This window comes from Rhamphochromis longiceps, linkage group LG14 (assembly GCF_057381845.1).
Source record: "Rhamphochromis longiceps isolate RC_006_pf linkage group LG14, R_longiceps_female_GT1.1, whole genome shotgun sequence".
NCBI classification, from domain to species: domain Eukaryota; kingdom Metazoa; phylum Chordata; class Actinopteri; order Cichliformes; family Cichlidae; genus Rhamphochromis; species Rhamphochromis longiceps.
In genome coordinates, this window is record NC_140570.1 from 23792489 (window position 1) to 23818005 (window position 25517).

The 25517-nt window shown below is 37.8% G+C and overlaps 1 protein-coding gene and 1 long non-coding RNA gene across 5 annotated transcripts; one reads left to right on the forward strand and one right to left on the reverse strand.

The window, feature by feature from the left end:
• Positions 1–312: 312 nt before the first annotated feature.
• tmprss4a (transmembrane serine protease 4a) lies at positions 313–17960 on the reverse strand. 4 transcript variants are annotated; one of them, XM_085380328.1, is made up of 13 exons: positions 17816–17960; positions 5113–5167; positions 4680–4820; positions 4419–4571; positions 4209–4335; positions 3982–4101; positions 3364–3407; positions 2932–3094; positions 2629–2795; positions 2318–2413; positions 2063–2205; positions 1801–1953; positions 313–1658 (listed from the first exon to the last, which is right to left on the reverse strand). In XM_085380328.1, the coding sequence occupies exons 3-13, from the start codon at positions 4789–4791 to the stop codon at positions 1647–1649; spliced, it is 1290 nt and encodes a 429-aa protein (XP_085236454.1). In that variant the 5' UTR covers positions 4792–4820; positions 5113–5167; positions 17816–17960; the 3' UTR covers positions 313–1646. The 4 variants fall into 4 exon arrangements, with proteins under 4 accessions (XP_085236454.1, XP_085236453.1, XP_085236451.1 ...); XM_085380327.1 differs by lacking the exon at positions 17816–17960 and adding an exon at positions 15131–15514 and having other exon boundaries at positions 2629–2792; XM_085380325.1 differs by lacking the exon at positions 17816–17960 and adding an exon at positions 15131–15511.
• A 4921-nt stretch (positions 17961–22881) lies between these two features.
• LOC146654077 (uncharacterized) lies at positions 22882–25359 on the forward strand. Its single transcript, XR_014907196.1, has 4 exons — positions 22882–23090; positions 23791–23925; positions 24784–24811; positions 24929–25359. It is a non-coding gene; the product is annotated as an uncharacterized LOC146654077 (long non-coding RNA).
• The last annotated feature ends 158 nt before the right edge of the window (positions 25360–25517 follow it).

Sequence of the window (25517 nt, forward strand, 5' to 3'; positions counted from 1 at the left end):
GGGTTTAAAGGGTTAATGGAGTAAAGTCCCTGTACTTTGTTGACCATAAGGGGGCAGTATTTCTTTAATCTTCAATCATGCTGAACAAATGATTGTTTCTCCAAGCAAGGTGGGCTATCATCTGATTGTGCAAAAAGTTTGAATTAAAAGTTTGATCTAATATTTCATCTTTTGTTCATAATGTAAATAATGATAAAAAAATATTTCTTCATCACTTTAATTTAAGGTCTGTGGGTGTTTCTTTGAGGCTGGGATGACACAAACATTTAACGACACACAATTAAGAATAGAACAATTGTCCCAGTTACCAAGTTAACATTGTTTTTATTGTCTTTGCAAACGTCTCATAGATTAAACAACAACAACATCAACAACAAGAACAACAAAATGGAAAATATTCGCAAATATTAGTCCTCATGGCACTCATACTCATGTCCAACTCTATTTAATATATGATATAATAAAGTACTTTTTTTTTTTAGTAAAGAAACAGTTTTATAACAAATTCAGGTTGATTTCCTGTTTGAATGAGTTTTGGTTGAGTGCAAAAATTAACCAACTGCAATAAATTTGACAAAAACAAATTCTGCAGTATTTTTGGGAGAAATTCCCTTGCAGTGAAGGAAATAACTTGGTGAACACTAGTTGAAATATTCTGGTTATAGTGAGAGTGAATTGCTTACTCATGATGGAGCCAACATGGAGTGTGATCTATGAATATTTGTATTAAATCTATGTGTAGACTCGTGACCTAAATCCTCTGCGCATAAAGTGAGGTCCTTTAATTCTCACTTTCCACTTAAAGTGCTAAATCATGTTGAGGTCAGAAGTATCACACCTGCAGTCCTGCAAAAAAAAAGAAAAGAAAAAGAAAGTGCCTTTGCCGTTTAATAGAGTGATCATCTAAAATAGCACAATAAATGCATTAAACTCAGACCTTTTGTCCCTTTTAAAATATTACCGATACCTGATAATAAGGTATGTTACCTTTCTCTGTAGCAGTTGGACATATTAACCCTAACCACACATTCATAACCAAAAGTCAAGGCACACAGTAATCAAGTACATTATATCTGAGGCTTGCAGGACAAACTCCAAAAATAAAAGACACTTAAAAAAAAAAAAAAAAAAAAAAAGCGTTTGCAGCAATTAGTGTCAATATAAATAAAATAAACTTTGATGGTTCTTCTCTAAGGAAAACAAAACAACAACACAAGTCAATTACTTGGGTGTGACAAAGACACATACGAACACAAAAATGCTTTAAAAACAAAAAAACATGTATGACACTCTGCTATAAAGATCCCAAACATACTAGTTCACACAGCTACAGGCATAAATACAATTGTCCCCTGAGATAACGAATATGAAATGGCACAAGCAGCACCTGACGTGTGTGTTTGATGAAGTGTGTGCGTGTGCACGCGCGCACACTTTGTTTATGCATATGGCTGTGTTTCTGTTTCCATTTTGCTGTTGAGATCTTCAACTTCCCCTCTCTCTGCAACCTTCTCTCACCTTTTGGCAACCAAAATGGAAAAAACCCCTCAAAAAACCAAAACAAAACCAGGTTTGACAGTTTCACAGTCTATCAGAGGTAGACCGCACTGGATTCTCATGGTGGTTGTTTATCACAGTGGATGACATCATGGGTTTTTCTGTAGAGATGAAATAGAAATCATCTTGAGGATTGTATATATTAAATTACAATATTATGTTTTTAATATTTTTGAGGCAAATTCTTAGCCAGTGAAGTGACAAACATGTTGTGATGTGACTTTGTTTCAACATATGCAGTACCTCAATGACTGTTTGGATCCAGTTGAGCATCACTTCCACGTTGGTGTAAACACCTGGCTTTCCCTTTCGGGCACAGCCAACACCCCAGCTCACTACGCCTACCAGATTCCAACTGGAGTCACTGATATGCACCAAAGGGCCTCCACTGTCCCCCTGACATTTAAAATACATTTTAAAAATGAAGTTTGTTCACCAAAAATAACTATAATACCCAGAATACAAAATCTAATGTAAATTAGAAAATAAATTGGAGGCCTGTTACCTGGCAGGCATCAACCTTCCCTTCTGGGAAGCCTGCACAGAGCATCCTATTTGTTATGATACTACCATAGACTGTGGGGCTGGAACATACTGACTGAGCTATCAGAGGGATTTTGGCCTCCTGCAGTATGTCAGCAACTGCACCTGAAGGCAGAACACAAGCACACAATGTTTGCAACCTCATAGACAGGCAAAAGTATTTTTTCTATTTGCATTATTAGGTGATAAAGAATAGGTTACATGTAGGATTTCTCACCATTTTCCCGTCGGTATCCCCACCCTGTCACTGTCATGTAGGTTTCAGCTGTAATGCTATAGTCTTTAGGAGGCAGACAAACTGGTCTTCTGACATCTAGAAGAAAAACATTTAATAAAGTGGAAATTTTTATTTGTTTTATGTAACTTTGAGAGTTTGAAAATACATATAAAGATATAAGCTAATCACACAATATAATGAATATAAGTTACTACGTAGTGAGAAGCTTGATATTTGACGCATAGCCACTAGAGGGCAACAGAGAGGTGGTTGAGCCTACTGAATACATACCGAATACAATTTAAACTAACCTGACACTGTGATTGGCCTAGTGAGTCTCATCAGTGCTATGTCATAGTCATTTGTTTCTGCATTGTAGTCTGCATTCACTATAACTCTGTCCACAGAGGAGCCTCCCAGTGTGATTATGCTCGTCTGGCCTGACACCACTGCCCATTGCCTCAACTCCTTATTACTTCTGCAAAAAAAAATAAAATAAAATAAAAAGAAAAAAAAGAAAGAGAGAGAGAGCAAGAAGGAAGCGGGATCATGAGGCTAAAGAATAAGACAAAGCAAATTTAGTGGAAATGATATAGTATGGTAATTATACTGACCCAGTGAAGCAGTGGGCAGCAGTGACTACCCAGCGCGGTGACACCAGTGAGCCTCCACATGTATGTTGGCCAGACCGCTGCAGGCTGACCTGCCATGGCCAGTGGTCAATGGATGTATCAGTGCCCCCAACGATGCGATCATCAGCGCCCACATTTCCACAGTCTGATAAGATATTATAATATTGTTATTTGCAAGGACCCGTGGTTCATTTCAAACTGCATTTTATATTATGTCTGTTTATTTGCTACTTTGTTATATGTCGCTAGGAAATAGTTCTGCTGTTTCCTGGAGACATGTATGGGCCTGTTAGTGTGAAACTCTCCACACAACAAGTAGTCTTCCACTTACAAAGCCAAGAACTTCACTCTGCCTTGTTAGGTGTTGTAAACAATATTAGTGACAGGTGCTGCCTTTGTAAAAATAAAACTCACCTGAACAGGATAAAGATACCACAGATCCAGACTGGCATACACTACTGTTGAAGAGATGTAAGAGGAGTTGGTCAGATGTCAGACATTATTCATATGATCACAAAACAGCCTCACAATTAGTCAAATATAGAAAACACACATCCAATTGCTAACTTGTCTTCACCCTCGTGCAGAATTTCGTTTGCATTTCTGCTGGGGTTTTATACAAAGTAAAATCTTTGTTTTGTTCACTTTCGTAAAGGATAAGATAGAAGGAACAAAAACTGTGGGACTTTTTGTCTTTCAGGAATAGAAACTAAAGACTCATTTGAAGGGGTTGCATATGAAAAGGGGGGGGGGGGGGGGGGGAATGAAATCTAAAAAAGAAAAGGAGAGAAAAAGTGAAGATTTTCCTAACAAACAGGGATACCAAGCATGGAAAGTGTATATTGACATCCTGTTTTTAAGCTAAATGCAGAAGCAACTCGCAAGGAGCCGGTGCTTCTTTGTAAGAATACATTTAGCAGAAAGAGACACACTGAAAGTTCCCTTATTAGCATTTCTATTTTGTGTAGTTTATGTTGCAATGGCAAAACATGAAGTCATGATTTGGCTTCCATATGATGACATCTTCCTTACCGGTCAGCAGTGGCTTGTTGTATAGGTGTGTTTGAGGTCCCTGGCCTGACAGCTGTAAATGGTCCAGTTTTCATCGGTGACATTAAGGAGCTTACTAAGATGTTTTTGCTAGTAGGCTTCCTGTGGAAGCAGGGGGGGATTTTATGCTTGATTTCAGATCACATAACAGGGATGTTAAATTTGCAAGGTATTCCTCAAATTTCAACACCTTGTCATTGTAAACTCACATTGTGTATCCCAGTTGTGTACATGCCGTCTGTGTGTGCGCTTGGGTCCAGTCGTCAGAACAAACAGTCCGCCAACCTGAGTCTGGACCGTAAACTTGCAAGACCTGATCATTCGACTGGAGTCGCACTGGAGAGAGGAATGAGGGGGAGGCATTTTTCAGTTTTTCGTTTATTTATGATGACAAAGAAAGAGTGGGGAGTGCACTCTACCTGGAAATGTAGTGTTTACTTTAAAGGTCGTCATGCAGGTAATTTCATCTTCTGCTCCTGCACAGTCAATGTGCCCATCGCAGGTTTTGTCTAACGGGATGAATTTCACAGACCGTGTGCAAAAAAAGTATTTGCTTTCAATCAAGTTTTTAACTGAAAAGAAAAGAGAAGGACAGGATCACAAGGGTGTGGCCAGTTTTACATATTGCAGTGTGTAAAGTGTGTTTTGAGGAAGTACATTTTTTAGGAATTGTAACTCACTGAAGTATGCTGCAATGGCCAGTATGCCCAGTATCAACATAACTGTCAGTGTAGTGATCAACACTTTCTTGATCTTCGCTCTCTTCTCTTTCGGGGTGTTTGGAGCCGTCATGGGCCTTCTGTGGCGTCCTGGCCGAGGAACTGCAGAAAGAAGAATAATTAGAAGTGAGATAACAGAATGTAAAAAGAAACGTAAGGACGCAATAAACAGGAAACTGCGATAGCAGAATAGAAACCGCAGAACAGAGACCAAAAAGGGTAGAAAATTTGTCAAGATGGAAAAAAAAAAAAAAAAAAAAGAAGTGTGCACATGCAAATTCTAATTACTGCCTGGCCTGGCTGTTTCCAAGTATTTATCATACTATGCAAACATTATTACAGTGCAGCAAAAATACATATATTGATCCCAAACCAACACAAACTTATAGCTTACCTGGGTTTGTAGGATTTAATGGCCTTGAGGTTTCCTCAGGGAGCTGAGCAGCTGTCTGAGGACAGAAGAGACAAAAGCAAAGGTGAAAACTGGGGTGTAATCACATCAGGTGCCTGTGTCTCTAGGTTATACCTCCTTCAACTCCCTGAGCATGGACATGCTTTATTTACCATGCAAATGTCAGTGTAAGTAGCTGAGCTTGCACAAACTCTTTCAGCAGAGCTTTTGTGTTTAGTTCCAGATAAGTGTTTAAATATGTGTAAAAAATAGCTCTCTTAAACTTAAGTTTCCTACAGTGCCTTGCTCTTCTCCATTGTGTCTTGTCTTCGTCTGAGTTGGGATGTTTGTGTGTGAAACACTAGACCCAATTTCCTAGTCTACTTGTGACTGATCACACCTGCCCTTCATCTGCACATCTAGACAGCTGTGAATAAAAGGTGGGCCTTCATCTCCTCTCTGTTACATTGTTCAGTCTACTAACATGATGGTATCAGTGGTCGTTAGGCCACCGGACTAATTAGCTTTGATTACCTTTTGTTGCTTTAGCTAGGGTTGTTTTTTTTTTTTTGATTAACATCATTCCTGTAATTCAGCACGATCTGCCATGTTGTCAGTATGTTTCAATTAATCAACAGTGCTAAAGCCAATCAACCCCTAACCCATTTCCTCTTTCAGCCCTCACTCAGCCAACCACAGTAGGCCTGCCCCACCTGTTTTCACAGCTTTTTCAAGTGCTGCCATTTCAGCTCGCTTAGCCCTTCTGCCAGTAACCAACATCTCCTCCCTGCATACTCATGGTTTTACCATTTCTTCAGTTCTCTAAGTATTAACAGTAAACCGGTGGATCTGTCTTTTATGGGTCTGCATTTGTAGATCAGTGCATAAAATACAATCTGTCTAGTGGAGGATCACAGAAAAAGACAAGTTATGGAAACATGGCAGAGAATGTGATGTTCACATTTTAATGTGTCTTTTTGGAATAATTGCCCAAGCACAAAATACACCAACAGTACAAAGTGTCCTGTGTACTGAGGAGTATTGTGACAGGCTGTACTTGGGCCCAGTGAAATTTTTGTTTAACTGAAGCTGATACTGTGGAAACAGTATAAACTGATAGATCAGGGTGAGTGTCCTTCACATAAAATGAATCGGGTTTAAGGCCCATATTATGCAAGTCAAACAGCTTGTGTAAGTGCATGCAGTCCATTTCAGTCACGAAATTTCAGTCACGAGTAATGCCTATGTTTCATTTTCATACTTTGGCTTTCAGATTAGGAAATGTGTCTAAATGACCTAACTACAGAAGACTTAAGACAGCAGCAGATCCATGATTTCAAATCAGTACACTTACTGATGACTGATGACACCTTGATTTTGTGATTTTTCATAAGGTTGAATTGTGCTTGAAAAAAGCCCTGCAGTGTCTTTTTAAAAATGTTTACCTTACACAGACTGCAGTTAGAAACATGAATATTTTTTCAGTAAGCTCATTTTACTTTGGTCTCTTTAGTGGAGATCGGTAACACCAAAGGGGTAATAGGAGCAGATGGTCTTTGACTCTGACATAAGTTGTTTGAATAATCCTTTTTTCCTGCTTACCTTTTTGCTTAACAACACACAAAGTGGCTGGCTAGCTTACATTAGCCGCGGCATAGCAAGATGTTACTTTAGCTCATACATAACAGTTGTTCAAAGATGACTTTTGGTAATATTATTGGCATAGTTACTGTATATATAGTAACCGGTTATCCATTCCTTATCCACTCTGCACCATTGCACCATAAATATGCGACATGTTGTTATGTGTTGTCTATGTCATGTTGATGCCATGTTGTCAGTATTGTCTGTTGTGTACATGGAGAGCAAAGAAATAACCAGAGATCAATTTCTTGTATATGTACACATATTTGCTATATCAAGCTGATTCTGATGGTCAGTAATGATAACTAATGAGGCTGGTTCCAAATGAGCTCTATGGGGTAGTTAGAAGTTGGCCTCTGATTTTACATCATACAAACAGCAAACAATCAGGCAACACTGACAATCAGTGTACCTCCAAAAGGTAGAGTGAGTGCTACATGTGCTAATTATCAAATGTGTCATGGGAGAGATTTGGGGTTTAGCCAGCGAATGGTTACATTCACATTACAAAGACATTAAAAAGGTATTTGGTGCTGAGCTTGAAGAGTTTTACAGAGCTTTGTGGTTAAAAATAGATGCTCCAAAGCTATTACTCAACTTGCAGACGAGTTAATATACACATTTTTCTTCTTTCACTCATTCGTTGCCTGTACTACACCAGAAAGTCAGTCACTACCAAGATACGTGTCTCTTGTTCAATTATAAGTCAGAGTAGCTTATTTTATTCTCTCATTCACTCAGTCATTTCTTCAGCTCTGAGGTGTCTCTCACATTCATACCATTAAGCTATTATGTGCATATTCATTACATCTAACCAGTCCCTTTCCTGCTTCACTGGCCCTCATTAGCTGTTGTTGACAAGACATGCTACTTTTAGAAAACAACAAGAACAACTAATCTGTGAAGAAACTCAGGTAACAAATTATCTGAAGAATCAGGACCTACAGATTTCAGATTCAAGTAATAATTTACTAACTATTAAATCAACAAGAGGAAAATGAATATCACAGTGGAATAAAGTAGTGAAGAATGATTTGCCAACATTGCAGAGGAAGAGGATTGCATCAGGATGACATGGAGGTATATGAACAGTCAAAAAAGAAGAAAAAGAGGAGAACTGTGATATGTTGTTTGGCATTTACGGGTTTTATCAGGGCTATAGTTCATAATCTGAGAGTAACAGGAGTGTTTGTCTTTTCCTGAGTTCCTGTTTTTGAAACTTAAATGTTTCAGATCATCAAACAAATTTAAATATTAGGCAAAAATAACACAAGTAAACGCAAAATGCAGTTTCTAAATGAAAGTGTTTATTACTTAGGGGAAAAAAATTACCTTCATGGTCCTGTGTAAAAAGATGACTGGACTTAAACCTCAGAACTGGTCGGGCCACCCTTAGCAGAAAAAAACTGCAATCAAGCATTTATGATAGCAGGCAATGAGTGTTTTACAGAGATGTGTAGGAATTTGGGCCCTCTCATCTTTGCAGAATTGTTATAATTCAGCCACATTGGAGAGTTTTTGAGCATGAACCACCTTCTTAAGGTCATACCACAGCGGGACTAGGCTACTCCAAAGTCTTCATGTTGTTTTTATTAAACCATTCAGAGGTGTACTTGCTGGTGTGTTTTGGATCATTGTCCTGCTGCAGAGCACACTTGGGTTCAACATAAACAAATGGCTGCACATTCTCCTCCATGTCTTGATAGACCAGAAACCAGAAGTTCTTGATTCAACAGGTCTGCCAGTAATCAGGCTTGGGTGTGCTTATTGGAACTGAACTCAGATTTCCATGAAATGTAGTTAATTCATCATTTAAGAAGAGAGAAAATTAGGACCAGGTAGGTTTTGATAACATTTTTTTTTTATTTTTATTTAACCTTTATTTAACCAGGAATGTCCCGTTGAGATCAAAGACCTCTTTTTCAAGGGAGTCCTGGCCAAGAGGCAGCACATTTCAAGACAAATACATACGAACAAACAAAGTTAAAATTACACAAAACAATTACACATTATTGAGGCAGCCTGTAGGCCTTTGAGTTTAGTTTTAAAAACATTTAAAGACAACAATTCAGTTAGTTTCCAGTCTTTCTGTAACACGTTCCATGAAAAAGGCGCAGAGTGGACAAAGGCTTTCTTACCCAGCTCTGTGCGGACAAGGGGAACAGACAACAGCAGCTGATCATTTGAGCGCAAGGAGTAAGAACCACTATTTGTCCTTGTGACCAAAGTACAAATATAAGGAGGCAGCAATCCAAGCATAGCTTTGTAAATAAAAGTGTACCAATGCCCCTGTCTTCTAATGGCCAAAGAAGGCCATTTTACTCTTAAGTACAAATCACAGTGATGGGTCAGGTATTTACAATTGGTAATAAACCTCAAGGAAGCATGATACATCGTGTCCAACATTAGAAGACATGAAGAAGAAGCGTTCATATACAGAATGTCACCATAATCTAACACAGATAAAAAGGTTGCAGTGACAAGACGTTTTTTTACTGCAAAAGAAAAGCACTGTTTATTACGGAAGAAAAAACGAAGTTTAAGTCTCAGTTTCTTTACTAGTCTCTCTATATGTGGTTTAAAGGTGAAGGAGTCATCAATCCAGACACCAAGGTATTTATATTCATGAACTATCTCTATGACATTTCCTTCAAGGGTGGACACCACTGGAATAGGCTCCGGGACCTTCTTTGACTTGGAAAACAACATTAGCTTAGTCTTGTCAGCATTGAGAACTAATTTTAGCTGAATAAGTGAATGCTGGAAAGCAACAAAGGCTTTCTGTAAAGTTTCAATGGCCTGAGCAAGAGATGATCCATAACAGTAAATAACTGTGTCGTCAGCATAAAAATGCAAATTTGTGTCTGAGACATTTTGACCCAAGTCATTGATATATAAAAGGAACAGAAGGGGACCCAAAACTGAGCCCTGTGGCACCCCCTTGTGGACAGCAACAAATTTAGAACAAAGACCTTCAAGTTTAATGCACTGGGTTCTATTTTTCAGATAATTTGAGAACCACGCTAATGCATGTTCTGACAATCCAAGGCTGAGCAGTCTGTTTTTTAGGACTGCATGATCAACAGTGTCAAAAGCTTTTGAGAGGTCAATAAAGAGTGACGCACAGTACAATTTCTTATCAAGTGCCACAATAATATCATTTATCACTTTCATAGTGGCAGTGTTAGTACTGTGTTTTTTCCTGAAGCCTGACTGAAATTTGGAGACAATATCATTAGAGTACAAAAACTCTTTCAACTGGTCACAAACTAGAGATTCCAGGATTTTGGATAAAACACACAAATTTGATATTGGCCTATAATTAGTCAACACCGATGGATCACCTCCTTTCAGTAAAGGCAAAACGAAAGCTGATTTCCAAACCGCTGGAATTTCTTTGGTTTTAATTGAAAAATTAAATAGAATTGAGAGTGGTTCTGCAATAAAATCAGCTGCCAACTTCAAAAAATAAGGTTCCATCAAGTCTGGACCAGGAGGTTTTCTGTGATCCAAAGCCTTTAAAGCTTTATGCACTTCATAAACACTAAAAGGTACAAAGTTAAAACGGTCTCCAGAAAACATAGAGAGTTCTGGGCAAGTATTTGTTAAAAAGGTTTCTGCAGAAGCAAACAAGGAACCCACTGATAGAAAGTGTTCATTAAAACAATTCAAAATTTCAGTTTTATCATTAATTGAGACTGAATCTTTTACAACAGATTTAGGAAAGGTTTGAGTCATTTTATTGGCGGAAAAAGACTTGATTACTTTCCAAAATTTCTGTGGATCATTGAGGTTCTCAGTGGTGACAGACAAAAAGTATTCAGATTTGGCCTTTTTAATAAGAGAAGTACATTTATTTCTAAGCTGTTTGAAAACAGACCAATCAGTGGAAGTATCTGTTTGTCTCGCCTTGTCCCATGCTCTATTACGCTTGTGTATGCTATCTGCGAGTGTCTGCGAAAACCAAGGATTTTCTCGACCTTTAATTCTAACTTTCCGTAAGGGGGCATGTTTATTAACAATTCCCATAAAACTTTCCTTAAAATATGTCCAAGCTAGCTCTACATCTGGTAATAGTCCGATTTTTTCCCAATTAACTAATGACAAATCATGATGAAAAGCCTGTTCATTAAATTGTTTAAGATTCCTTTTGCACACTATGCGTGGCTTACATTTTGGAATTTTAGCATTTCTGCAAACAGCAACAACACAGTGATCACTTAGGTCATTACAGAAAACACCAAGTGAAGACAATTTATGAGGTACATTTGTTAAAACCAAATCAATTAATGTAGACTTTTCAGGGCATTTAAGATTTGGCCTGGTAGGAAGATAGACTAGCTGGGTAAGATTAATTGAATCGCAGAATTCTTTAAATTCACCAGAAGTTGCATTTAGCCAGTCCCAGTTCAAGTCTCCAGCCATTAGTAGTTCGGTATAATTTAGTTTAGCCAAAAGGTGCTTTAATGAAGATAATGCCTCTTTTGAAGCAGATGGGGGCCTGTAACACCCAGCAATGGTTATCGAAAAAGTATTAGCAATATCTACATTCAAGGCCAAAAACTCCATTTGTTTGCATATCGATTGGGACAGAACAATCGAAGCATTAAATCTTGATTTGACATAAATAGCTACACCGCCTCCTTTTTTTGGCCTATCAGTGCGATATACATTGTACCCATATATGTTAATGTCTTCATTAGTAATAGATTTAGTTAACCAAGTTTCAGAAATTATAACAACATCTGCATCTGTAGATTTAACCCAAATTTCTCCCTTAATCAAAGACATCATCATTTAAAACATAAATTTTGTATTTAGTCAGGTTTCCTTTGTCTAATCTTTAAAGTTGTTTGATGATATGAAACATATAAATGCGACAAATATGCAAAAAAAAAAAAAGAAAAAAAGAGCAAAAAACAAAATTTAACCTAGAAGGGGGCAAACACTTTTTCACACCACTGTGTATACTGGTAAAATATCTTAGCTTTGTTTAGGTTCAAAAAACACTTGATAAACTTGTTCGCTTCTTTATTTCTTGTGCAATAAAGGGACTGGGAAAAAATCTATTTAAAAAGTATGGTGTTTCTGTCATACTGGTGTAAACTGCTCAGTCACGCATGTAGAGCGTTCATGAATTTCACACAGCAGCGAGCAAAATACCGTGGTGAAAGTGTACAACACAGAAAAATTCCCATGGCTTCGGCTCGGAGTATCTGTTAGAGTGATTGTCATGCTTGACTGCCATTACTGTTCCTCAAGTCCAGTCACCTTTGCAATTAAAATTGCAAGTTGTGTTCTTAATATGAATGTAAAACTCTATAGTCTTTAATGGGAATTAAATAAACATTTTACTGAACAAAACTGGTGAAATCTCTTTCTGTACTGTGCTGTGTGAAATAATAACTACATTTTCAACTTCCCTCTTAAACTTCCTAAAATGCTACTGTAATGTTGTCCCCCCTCGAAAAATGCAAACCTTTACTTGCTTATCCCCAGCATCTCAACAACATATGTCAACATTTTGAATCTCAACCACTTTTATGCCTTTCACAAACAAAGGTTATCTGTGTTGTGCTATGCTCAATTATGACTGTTAGTCTCACTGCATTTCCAACATTTGGCACACATTATGCTAGTCATGTGGTTTCACCTGTAGCATTATACTGTAGATCATGTGTCACATCAATGTGGCTGCTGACTGGCCTATTAGAAGATTTTAGTATACGGTATATTTTGTTACAGAGGGGTAGCTCGAAGAACACTTTTCATCAGCCTGCTGTTCTACCTTTGTCTTGTCCTCAAAGCTCTTCAACCGCTAGATTACAAATACATTTAGCGTAGCACGTATGCTTCAGATCGGCTGGTACAAAAACATAACATGCAGGTCACTAACCAGTGAGGACTTTCCAGAACCAAAAGAAAAAACAAAAGACAAAGATTAAAAATGGGAAGAGTTATTTTCTTTCATTTTCACTACTGCTTATTTTTGATGCAGAAATATCAGGTAATCCACCCTTCTATTTGCACATTTATGTGTCACTAGTATCACTTAATTTGGTAGAGCTACAGAGAAGTATGAAGGCAAATTTTGAAAACAGATCCCATAACTGCCACTGTCTGTCAGTGGAAATATACAAGTTGCGGAGAGAGAGGGGCGAAGAATGCTGTTGGGCAGGTTTTTCTTTCTTTCTTTTTTTTTCTGAACAGTAGCTCAGTAGCTCTGTGCTGGTTTTGCTCATGTGCTCATGTTCAGCATTCAGCTTTCATCTTAAAGTACAAGAGTTGAATACAGTGTATAAAAGAATGTGACACCTTCCTCTTTGTTTCATTTACTGACATTTCAGAATTCTCAGATTTCACTTTACATAGAAATCCAGTATCCAGTGGCACTTTGCAAATAACATGAGAATTTTACACTCCTACAGTAAATATGCTGTTAAGCTGTAGTTAGTCTACATCCATATACTTAAAAAATAAAGAAGCAAAAAAAGCAATATAAGGTGATTCTGAGATTTAAACACTGTGTTTCACCATGTTTCATCTGGCTGGCTTATTCATTTAAAATAAAACATTCACCATTTTAATTAACTATTTTATTTTTAACCACTGTTAGTCAATACATAGTCACAAAAGAACCAGACACACCCATCCCTGAAACCAACTGGAAGTAACGTTTATGGGGGGAAGTAAACAGTAGGAGAAAGTAGGTTATCGGCTTGTGGTGTAAATTACAGTTATTTCGGGAAGTAATAAAAGCAGGATAAACAAAACAGTGGGCAGGCCATACAACATGGGAAACCAAGAAGCCGGCTAAAGAAATTTGTCTTGAGTGGACCTTCCTGTAAAAATGCATTGTCATGCCATGAGATATGACGACAGTGTACTTGGAAACTTAGATGTTGTCATTGGTACCAAGACAAATATAAACGATTTTATGAGTCAGGGCAGTATTTCAAAACAGCCTGGTAGTACTAGTTAGTCATGTGTTATTCAGAGCAACAACTAACCTGTTTATGAAAAACACTGGAAGTGCTGCACTGGATCAAAAACACTGTTAGTAATGTTTGCTCGTCAAAAGGCCAGTGGTGAAGTACAAGTGGGGAAAAAAATGACAGCCTATAAAACCAAGGCTCTATCAATGACAGCCTATATCAAGTCATTGATAACAATGACTTGATATGAATAGAAGTCCTTGGTTTTATTTGGCTGTTAACCAAAATACTGTATGTAAATATAAATGTCCTTTATACATGAATTTAAAACAAACAAACAAAAAAACCCAGAACAAAAACCAACAGCTTTGTGTTTGGAGTTAAGGATACTCCTTCTAAGGGTATAACTTGCGATCGCAATAAGGTGAGATTCCTTCTGTATTGCCACCTACAGTAAGCTTCCAGTTTTAATAAGCCTAGCTGATTCATACAGTGGACTGCTGCCAAAAAGCCTTGAAGGGAAAAAGTATAATTGGGTCAAGTTTAACAGAAAAAAGCCGTTGGTACGGTAAGCTCAAGTATGTTTCCTTTACTGCCTTGTTGTAGTAACACACACACACACACACGCGCGCGCGCGCGCGCGCGCACACACACACACACGCACACACACACACACACACACACACACACACACAAGAGTCATCCTCTGGGAACGTGTGTGATACTTTGTCATTTTTCCTTTTTAACATAAGACCATTAATTGTTTATTGATGTTAATAAGGCTGATATAATATGTAGTTTTCTATGCAATAGCCAGTGCATGTTGATCTTTCCTGTAGAGCCATTGTGGAGCATCGCTTGTTGCTTGGGATGAGTGTGAAGCTACTAATTTTAATATAACAAATACCTAGATCTCTCTCTCTCTATAAAAAAAGACTTGACTGGAATTATTCTTTATGAACCCTGAAATGAGTAAACGTACACACTTCTTGTATACCCATGTTTGCGTTAAGTGTTACTCAGTTTTGTGGGTCCAACATTAGTGGCTGTCTTTTCCGTGCTGTGTTATTATGAAAAGTATTGTATTCTTCATACGGCCGTGCTCTACATTCAAATATCAAAAATTCTATTGGCAAAATTATGAATGTGAAATGTTCCTGCGTGTTACTGCTACTTGTCACAGACCGTTGATAAGGTCCTCAAAATATGTCACTACACAACATCTGTTCTGGTTTTGTATGAGCTATCCTTTCAACATAGCTGCTGTTGTAAATAATATCAATGCAACAGGTCTATCCAGTGTCTTTATATTACGTTAAATATCAAGTTTATTACCACGTAATATCCAGAGGTCATTATTCAAATCACTTCTTAAAGGCAAGCCATTGACTGTATACCTACACGATGTAAATAATGTTGATTGTACTTCCAGTTGCACTTACCCACATGGTGAAGGTGTCTCTTTTGGTAAGGCTTGATGTAGCTTGTCACAGAGTACAGAGTAAACACTGCCCTCCCTTTCAGGAGGTGGGATTCCTCAGAAATTTTGCTGTCCCTTGGCTATCTTTGTCCCCTTCCTCTTACCGTCATGCTACAAAACCTGGCTCAGTTGAGTCTCCCACTGTCTTCCTTCTTCCTTCCTGTTTTCTTTCTGTATTACAGTAACTTAATCAGATGCCCCTCTTCAAAACCCCAAGGCCGCAATGAAGCTTGATAATACGTAGCCTTTCAAATCAACACGGAGAGCTTCTTTTAAACGATCGATTCCCACTGACAAAACAAAACTAAAGTCCAGGTAACCTGACACTTTAACCCTCCTCTTTCCCTTGCTTTCTGGCTCTCTCTCTACCTGTGCGCTTTTCTCATTTCTGTCCCTCCTCCCACACCGTCCTCCATATCTAAACTTCTTTAGCCTCTGCGACACAAAGCATGCTCTCTTTGTATTTTTCTCCTGTCATGTTCTTTACCCCCCTTTCAGTCATTCTTTGGCTTTCAAATTTTACGCAAACACACATTCATGTGGCAAACCATCTCCATGTATACAAATGGATGCAAAAACACAAACGTAACACACAAACCAGTAAAACTTGAATTTTCCAGTGGCACGGCGTACGCTCGGAGGTTTAGGTGTGTCTCCAATCTGTTTTTTTTTTGACAGTTTAATGATTACTTTGATTACTTAGATTACTGTAATACTATATGTACAAGCACACCACAGTTGTAGTGACAACTGTAGTGACTGTTGAGATTGTGACTAAAGGTCCAACATCCCCGTCTGTTTCAGCCATGCCGCAGAATATCTCTTCTTAATATTCTGAAGAGCTAAATTATCTTTTAAAGGTGCATTCAGTGACCGACCTGGTCACTAAGTCAGAGTTTCTAAAAATGAAGCCACTGTGAATGGGACACTGAGCATAGACGGCAGAGCAAGAAAAAAAGCTTCATTGGGAGTGTGCGAGAGAGAAGACTGATAAGGTCATCTGAAGAGAAAGAACCATTGTAAATAAACAGGAGCTGACTGTGCTGTTTGACCAGGTCTACTAAAAGAAATAACCCTTCATCACTTGGACTCTCATATGGTATCATCAGTTGTCTCACAGCATACACTATATAAGAAAATGGAGGGACTGATAGTACTTCAGGTGTGCTGCTACAGTATACAGGTAGACTTGCCGGAGTGAATCAGTTTGAAGCTAATCATTTTTGCTTAGGTCTCTTTCAGCCAATAACTGCTGTTACTTTGTTGGAATTCAGGCTGGGGTAGAATTAATAAGACATTTAGAGCCTCCACCCTGAATTACATGCATGAAGTCTTTTTGTGAGTTTACCCATTGAAGCCTGTGGAAAATTGTCATCAAGCAGCATTACACACTGCCACTTTTTTTTACCACATTTTTTTTTACCAAAGAAAATCAGGCATCATTTATATCCCCTTTGCTATATTACATTTCTCACAGGCAAACAATGTAAGTTGCGTGAATGCTGCAGTCACAGTATTTACCCTCTCCAACAGTCTGACATGATTAAACAACAGCTGACAAAATGTTTGCACACACAATAAAAGAGAAGATGAGAGAAAGCCAGTGATCTAATAAAGCTGTTGTACGCCCTTGTTTGATTCCATTAAAAGACTGCTTCTTTTTTTTTTTTTTTTTTTGATGATCCTATCAGTTCTGTGACGTGACATCCAGTCTAATGCAGATAAAATTAATTAACTTCTTTGTGGAAGCCACCTGTTGTTTGTATCTTCTGTTTTCTTTTAAATCTAGTTGTGTGCAAAGCTCAAGGACGGCATGAACATCTTGGTAATAAGTTACATATTAACTTAAATACATGTGTGTTTCTGCTGAGACTCAAACGTAATGATGATGAACATGAACCAAATAAGAGAACTTCCTATTTTCGAGCGTTTGTATCGCTTATTCTACGAAAGCATTGTTGAGCAACAATTATTTTAGCAGCACATTTGAATTCTGTGCAAACCTCAGAAGAATTTAAGCAGAGTGATTTTGTTTCACATATTAGGTCGTTTAAAAACATATTAATGGTGTCGAGTATTACAATGCCAAATTTGCACAAATTAAAATATGCTTGCAGAAACAACTCCAAAAATCTCCTGTTAAAACAGCTGATAATGTTGTATTTGACTATGTCCAACTTTAGCCCATCACGAATGGACGCAACGCATACACGTTAATTCCGCACAGCTTTCCGTTTCTTTTCAATGACGTCAGAGATTGATCTTATCATTCCATGAAATTTCAGTGAAAGAATGTTCATATGAAGAACTTTAAAATGTGTGGGACTACAGAAATTTAAAATCTGGGAATCCCCTTTAAAGCTAAGACATCTTTATCAGGCATGCTCTTATCAGAGTTTAGTAAAGCCGAAACTTGGAAACAGAATTATGAAAGTTTTCTCTGAGCTGGTGAAGTTCCCCATATCGGTAACTCATACAGGATGCTGTTCTTTCCTCAGTTCTCCCTTTTCTGGATGAATACAATAAAACACGTATAATGACGTAGACATGACCTAGATGCCATCACGATTGCAAAGTTGTAAAAAAAAAGAAAAAAAGAGAGAATTTATTACATTAACACAGATAAACATATATTGCTTTTCCTTACTTGAGAAATGGTTGTTGCTGTCAGTCTTTCTCAGTGAAGTTCTCAGTAAAGCATCTATAGAACAGGGAGCAGCCTGGTTGGAAGTGACACCTGGTATGCAAACTTCCACTCTGTAGCCCGCTTACTTGAATGTTCCCTCTCTCTCTCCGTCTCTCACTCTCTCTCGCCCTCACATGCCTGGTCAATGTACCATCAAAGCTATTTCACTACTACCTCCCCACCAGTTAGCGCAAGCCCTCCTTTGTCCACACAGGTGTGTATTTTGTGAAACTTGATACGGCCTCAAGAAACCTGCGAGACTCAAAAAAATAAACCGTTAATGATTAACAATCTCACATTTCAAGTTCCCAGGTCTCTCCACTTTCATCTCAAATCAATCCTTTTGTAAAAATAGGATCATTAAATAAAACTGAAATTTGTTTTAGCTCAAGAGAAAATTTACTGAAAAGACACAAACAGATAAATCAGTTTAGATATTTATTATATTTTAAGATAAATAGTGCTATTTTGGAACATGAGTGGACTGGATTAAGCAAATAGACAAATCATTTTCTTATTGGAATATGAATGTCTATCTCAACAAAACTCTAAATATGTGAGCCGTGGAAAGTAAAATATGCTGTGTGGTTTATTGTGGAGATTTTCCAGAAACTATGATCATAACTCTGGTATCTATTTCTACCGGGAACACATTCAATTGTGTTATTGTGTCACCTGCCACCCACCCGCAGTATAAGGACTACTGCCTTATGCCGAGAAGTGTACTCTTTTACGGTACTTATGTGTGCCGCAAGCAGGTAGTCTTGATTGTGAAAGACTATATCTTTATAGACGCAGGGCGGCGCAGCCTGGTTTCCTATGATTACTGTCATTGCAGAGGATCAGTGACACTTCTCAGTGTGATGTAATAGTAAAGGAAAATAGTTTACTGTAAATTTGCTAACTTATTTCCAATAATTTTTTTTTTAAAAGATTCTTTTCAAGAAACGAATGGATTCCCACTCTATCAACTATTTCCTGCAGTACAGAAACAAGGGTTACATTTGAAGATTTGGATTGCTGATGCCTGTGGAATTTTTCTGAAATTTATGAAAAAGTATTCCCTGGTCTGATGACCGTCAATTCTGCTGCAGCATTCAGATGTCAGAATTAAGAATAAACAACATGAACTCATGAATCGGACTGGTAAATGGCCTGTATTTGTGTAGAGTTTTACTTGGTCCCTATGAACCCCAAAGCACTTTACATTACATTCAGTCATCGACACATTCACACACTGGTGATGGCAAGCTACATTGTAGCCACAGCTGCCCTGGGGCACACTGACAGAGGCGAGGCTGCCGAACACTGGCGCCACCGGGCCCTCTGACCACCACCAGTAGGCAATGGGTGAAGTGTCTTGCCCAAGGACACAATGATCTAGACTGTTGGAGCCGGGGCTCAAACCGGCAACCTTCCGATTACAACTCTTGAGCCACGATCGTGGTAGTATAATACTATGAAGGATATTTTCTTGGTATATTTTGGACACCTTAGCATCAACTGAGTGTTATTTAAATGCCACAGCCTATGTGATCATTACTGCTGATCATACCCTTCCCTTTATGACTACAGTGTACCCATTTTCTGATGGGTGTATCAAACTTGTTTCTTGAACTTGATAATGGGTTCACTGTACTCAAATGGCCTCCACAGTCTCTGTAACTTCTGAAACTTACTGATGGCCATTGTATCATTTGTCAACATCATGTTTATATATATAGATATTAAAATACAGGGTGGGGCATTTATATGGATACACCGTAATAAAATGGGAATGGTCGGTGATATTTAAGTCCTGTTTGTGGCACATTAGTATATGTGAGGGGGCAAACTCCTCAAGATGTGTTTCCCTCTTTACGCACTGAAGCTGGCACGTTCCCTGAGTTTTTCCAGTAAGATGGTGCACCACCACGTTATGGGTGCCAGGTCCGAGCATTCCTAGATGAACAGTTTCCTGGAAAGTGGATTGGTCGTCGTGGGCCAGTTGAATGGTCCCCAAGGTCTCCCGATCTGACCCCCTTAGACTTTTATCTTTGAGGTCATCTGAAGGCAATTGTCTATGGTGTGAAGATACGAGATGTGCAGCACCTGAAACTACGGATACTGGATGCCTGTGCTGGCATTTCTCCTGCAGTGTTGCTATCAGTGTGTGAAGAGTGGGAGAAGAGGGTTGCATTGACAATCCAACACAATGGGCAGCACATTGAACACATTTTATAAGTGGTCAGAAACTTGTAAATAACTCATGAAAGAATAAAGTTACCTTGAAACCAAGCACACCATTGTTTTTCTTGTGACATCACCAATAAGTTTGATGTGTCACATGGCCCTCTTCCTATTGAAAAAACAAAAGTTGTATCCAAGATGGCCGACTTCTAAATGGCCACCATGGTCACCACCCATCTTGAGGAGTTTGCCCCCTCACATATACTAATGTGACACAAACAGGACTTTAATATCACCAACCATTCCCATTTTATTACGGTGTATCCATATAAATGGCCCATCCTGTAGATGCAAAACTTAAGAAAGGCCTCAACAGTCACCATATTGTTGTTAGGAAAACCAATATATGCACTACAGTTTTGCAAAAAGATTACTGAAAGAAAAAAAAAAGAAAAAAAAAGAAAGATAAAAAAATAAGGCTCAAAATAAAAAATACTGTAAATCATGTTACTACAAATAACAATAAACATCAAACTAACATTTTCTGTTTGATAGAAATTGCAAAGTTAAGTGCTCAAATATCAGGTTTAGTTTTGCCTGCATATTTCAGTCAGACATCTGGCTTTGGGTGTAGGTACTGCACCCGGCAGCGTTGCTCTGTGAGCCAAGCTTCTAATAAGCAAGCAGCAGCACATCAGCAACGTGCAGCCACAGGAATGCAGTGACTGGAAAATACGTTGCCAGAGGTCAAAAACAGATAAAACTGCAGTCAGTATCACTGTGCACATACAGATGGTTTGGGACTACAGGTTACACTGTTAGTCTCGATACATGTGAACTTTCTTGTTTACTGTTCACATGCAAAGTGCCAAAAATACATTTGTGCAAAAAAAATATAAGCAACAAGCCAGTAGAGCAAGATATTTTGTCACCCCTCCACAGCAGATCAATGATGGTAAGAAGTGCGGGTGAATGTCTTATAGTTTCAATACTTATTTAACTGTTAAAAGCTAATGCTTACTGTGATGATTATCTTATTTTAAGAACAACAGGAAGTAAATGTCATTATGGTTAAAATTTTGGATGATTTAAAATTGTGACCTTATGATGCTGCGCAAGTAAAGTCAGTGAACTACAAAAACCCCCAGGAGACAGAACTGAGGACAAATACTGTTAATGTGGCTGGTTGAGTCAAACTAGACTGGCTAAGCGAGATAAATAATACGCAAACTAATAATTCAAAAGTGGAGCACAACTGCAACACCAATTTCTTTGCTCTCTTTTGGTTCCTTTCAATAAGCAGGAATTTTCCCACAAGTAAATGCTACGATTCCACGTCATAAATACCTGGAGATGAAACAGCATTAAGGGTAGAAAAGTTGAATAACGGAAAGAAAAATAAAAGGGCTAAATGTGTTACTGAGGTAACACATTATGTGTTACTGAGGTAACACATTTAGCTCAAATTCCAGATAAATGTGGAGGTGTTAAAGACATTTTGATCTGGATTTGTCAGCAGCAAGAGAATGTGTCACATTTATCAGTTTAAGATATGCAGTTAGGGAAGGCATTTAACTTGCTGTGCAGCGTTGTGGTTTGCATTTTGTGATTAGGCTCGTGATGTCAGAATATGATTCACTCAGACAGTTTTAATAACAGGAAACATTTAACCACTGGTAATGGCTCGTGCATAAGTGTCAGCACGTCTTTTAGACTTGTTTTGCACAGTACTTGTTAAATTGTGGTGAGTTTATAGCAACCGTTTTTTATTCTCATATACAACAACACACAGATAGACAAAATATGCACAATATAATACAACAACATACAATATACATATTAGGCTCAGTATCAAGAAAACTTGTGAAGGACAAAAAATATAAAAATGAATCCCAAAAGGTTCACTTTAAGGTCATGGAGCTGGTGGGTCACTGCACTGGATTCTCCTTGTATATTCTACAGAAGCCCACCTATTATGTGACACTTTCACAGAGAAAAAACTGAAAATAAAAAAAACAACTAGCCAATAAAAAAAAATTCTCTTCTGGCTGGAAACTTTTATTTTAAACTTGTGACTTTTTACACTTATACAAAACCTTTGCAGCATGTTGTATTTTCAGACTTCTTTGTATGCAACTTGTGACTCAATACCAATACTGCCTTTTGACTCAGATCCATTCATTTGCTGTTTCACCCAGGTAAAATTTGGTTTCACTTACTGTTTGCTGTCACAAAGATGTGTGATAACTCAGCCATCCAGCAGGAGTCCCAATGCATCACCTAATTCAGGTGTCAAATAGATGGATAGTAAATGAACAGGATTTTATGTAGAAGACTTTTCTACTCAGCTTGAGAACTTAAAGCAGTTTGTATAACATGCCTCATTCACCCATTCATACAATCACTTTTTCCTACATTTAAGTACTTTATATCAGGAGCATCCTGGGGTTCAGTCTCATGCCTAAGATACTGATACAGGGGCAAATACAGGGACTGCAGTCTTTATCTTAATGGCAAAGAGAGCCAGAGATTTAACTACCAATCTTACAGTTAGTAGATTGCTCTATGTCCTGATTTAAAGTCACAAAATAGTCTCATCACAAATGTAAGGCTCTATGTTCAACATAGTATTCTTAAAGCTTAACTTTCTATTTTTGAGTTTGCGTGTCCGGTTATTTAATCATCAAACTGGTGACTGATTTGTTAAAAGGTTTTCCCCTGCTCGCAGAGTGACAATGCAAAAGGAATGACAGGCCAGTAGAACCACTTCTATTGTTCTAGCAAATGTTAATGAAGGTAGGGTTGAAGAGGTGGAGAATATAGAAAGAAGATGAACTGGTTTTAAAGCATGACTGGTATGGGGACATGGAAAAGCAGACGCAGGCGAAGAGAGCAGACGACAGAGAACCTTTGGTCTAGTTCACAGTTGAGGCAAATAACTTAAAAAAGGCTGATGTAAAGTCGAGAAAGTGAGTGACACAGCTCAACTCCAAACAGACAGGGGAGACTCAAAGAAAGAAAAGTGATAACAACAGTCATCCTGAGAAATCAACTATGGGGAATGGTGGTAAGACTCTTTAAGCTGAGATACCTTTTTTTAGTTTTGTTTACAGTAAATGTGACACACGCGAGAAAGTATCAAAAACTGTTCTGTGTAATGAGTCAGATTTATCTTTCTTGTCACGTACTGGACTTTCGCAGAAAGTTTTCTTCAAACTTCTTTTCTTTCTTGTTTTTTCTATAGATACACTGCCTTTAAATGTGTTGCTGGTTTTGCTTTTCTGTTTCATACAGTGACTAAGCGTTTTACATGCATTATGTATTACAAGCTGTCAACTTTTAACTTACAGAGATCTTTCTTGAAAGCTGTTAACGGTTCTGGAAGTTTATAAAAAGTTTAAGGTGTGATACTTGTTTTTATTGAAAGCAATACTCTTAACTGTCTGTACGCTTGGTCTCTCAGTTTTGCATCAAAGAGAACCACAATGGCAATGGCCAGTTTTATTTTTTGCTACAGATTGATTTTCCAATTAGAATCAGGGACAATATTCATTCAAAACAAACACACACACATATATATATTGATCTAATTAGGCCCAAGAAACCAGACAGGCTGTTTGGTAATTAATTTTTGTTAGAAATACCCCATGAAATTCAATTTCCGTGTCATTTAAAACCTTGTTTATTATTATTTACATGCCTGTAAGGCTATTGGAAAATGTATTAGTCTGTAGTATTGATCTAATTAACTAATTTTCTATTTGCAGAAAGCAGAGTAAACTCAACGGCCGTTGGGATTCTTGTTGGCTTTGGAATCCTGTTCATTCTATTAACCATAGGGATTGTACAATTCTGCTGCAAGTACAAATGTAAAGAGTGTAAAAATTGCTGCAAGAAAAAAGGTGAGATAACAAAAGCATACTTCTTCTTGTCTCCTTTTGGTCACAAAGAATATAGCTTGTGTCTACAGCATCTCTGCTGCTTCCCCAATTAAAAAACGTACACTTAGTCAAGTCTAACAGTCATTATAAGTCATTATACTAACCGCTGACTGTGAGTAAGGGTATTAAATTCATAACACAAATCAACTTTTTTTGCGTCACAAATTTGCATCACAAATTGTGAAATTCTCATTTCTTTATAGTTTGCTTCCAAAGAGCCAGAATTTCTTGTAATGTTTTAAAGTTGCCTTCGGGGATAGTTCCCCAGGCTTTCTGAAAAAATTTCAAAGTTTTTCTTTGGACAATATCCGCTCTTTAGCTCCAGTCCTTGTGCCTTCCCATTTTCAGATTTTTTTGTTTGCTCGTTTTGTTTGCTAAGCCACTTCAAACTGAAGTAAATTACACTGAGTAATTCAAGCATAAAAAAAGCAACTAACTCAAGGGATGAGCCAGTGTTGTATGGAGACATAGCATAAATTTAGAATCTGAAAGTCACGTTCTTAAGAAAGAGGAAACAATCCAGCAAAGGATTGTTTGCTGGATTGGCAAGAGAGAGTCAGTTCCACAGAAGTGGAATGAACCCGCTTATTTTTCAGAAACATCGTTTTCAACATGCACAAAAAAGGAAAATAAAAGAAACTATCCACATGGTGTAATAATTTGACTGAAACAACTCTCTAAATATCCTTCTGAAACTGTCATATGTGTGGTTAAATGCTTGACTGCATCACTGCCCAGCAGTAATGCTACAGCATGATAAAGCCACCACACTATTGTGCTTTAGAAACCTTACTTATTATGTCTCCTTTTATTCTGTAGCTCCGTCGGTGAAAGACAAAGTGCTCACGTAAGTAGATTTTTTCCACAATGACCTTTGAGTGTAGACCTTTCACATCATTTTAAAAGTTTTATTTCCTCCTTTGCTTCATGATCACATGGGTGCTTTTGATTTTATGCTTCACAGCAAAGTCGGCCTGAAGAAGGCTCCCCCTCCCTTCTCCATTAGCAAAAGCATGAAATAACATCTTGTCTGTGTTTCGATCATCACCTTGATGGAAGGCATTCAGTCGTTTGTCACTTTCCTACACACCACCTACCTTTTTTCAACATGTATGGCTCTGTTCCTGCTTGTTATTTGCTGCTTTATGTTGGTGTAAAAGCCTGAGGAAAACCCAGACTGAGGAGTTTGTTTACCATGTTACTTTTTGATTCCTTTTGATTATATTTGTATCATGCAACAACTTTATTCTATAGTTATGTTTATGAAAATGCGAACTTTTTCTTAAAACAAGGAGAGGTGTTGCATTTTTTTCTGTATATGCAGAACTATGTTAATATCATGTGATTTTAAGAATATAAAATTATACATGGAAATAAATATTTGCGTCCAATTTCGCACTGGCAGTTTTGTTATGTGTCATGAGAAACTGACAAGATGTTGCGGTGTCCCGTGATACAGATTTGAGTATGCACACACATATGCACACACACCAATGGGAGGAAGCATATATACACTTGTATTGCAGAGATTTTTTTTTTTTTTTTTTGCATTG

Excerpts from the sequence above, each read along its gene's own strand:
- tmprss4a (XM_085380325.1), bottom strand. Across the intron at positions 4,572-4,679 it reads GGCCATTGCAGCATACTTCA|TTAAAAACTTGATTGAAAGC; the intron begins GTGAGTTACAAT and ends TTTTCTTTTCAG. Across the intron at positions 2,414-2,628 it reads TAGGCCAATCACAGTGTCAG|ATGTCAGAAGACCAGTTTGT; the intron begins GTTAGTTTAAAT and ends TTTTTCTTCTAG.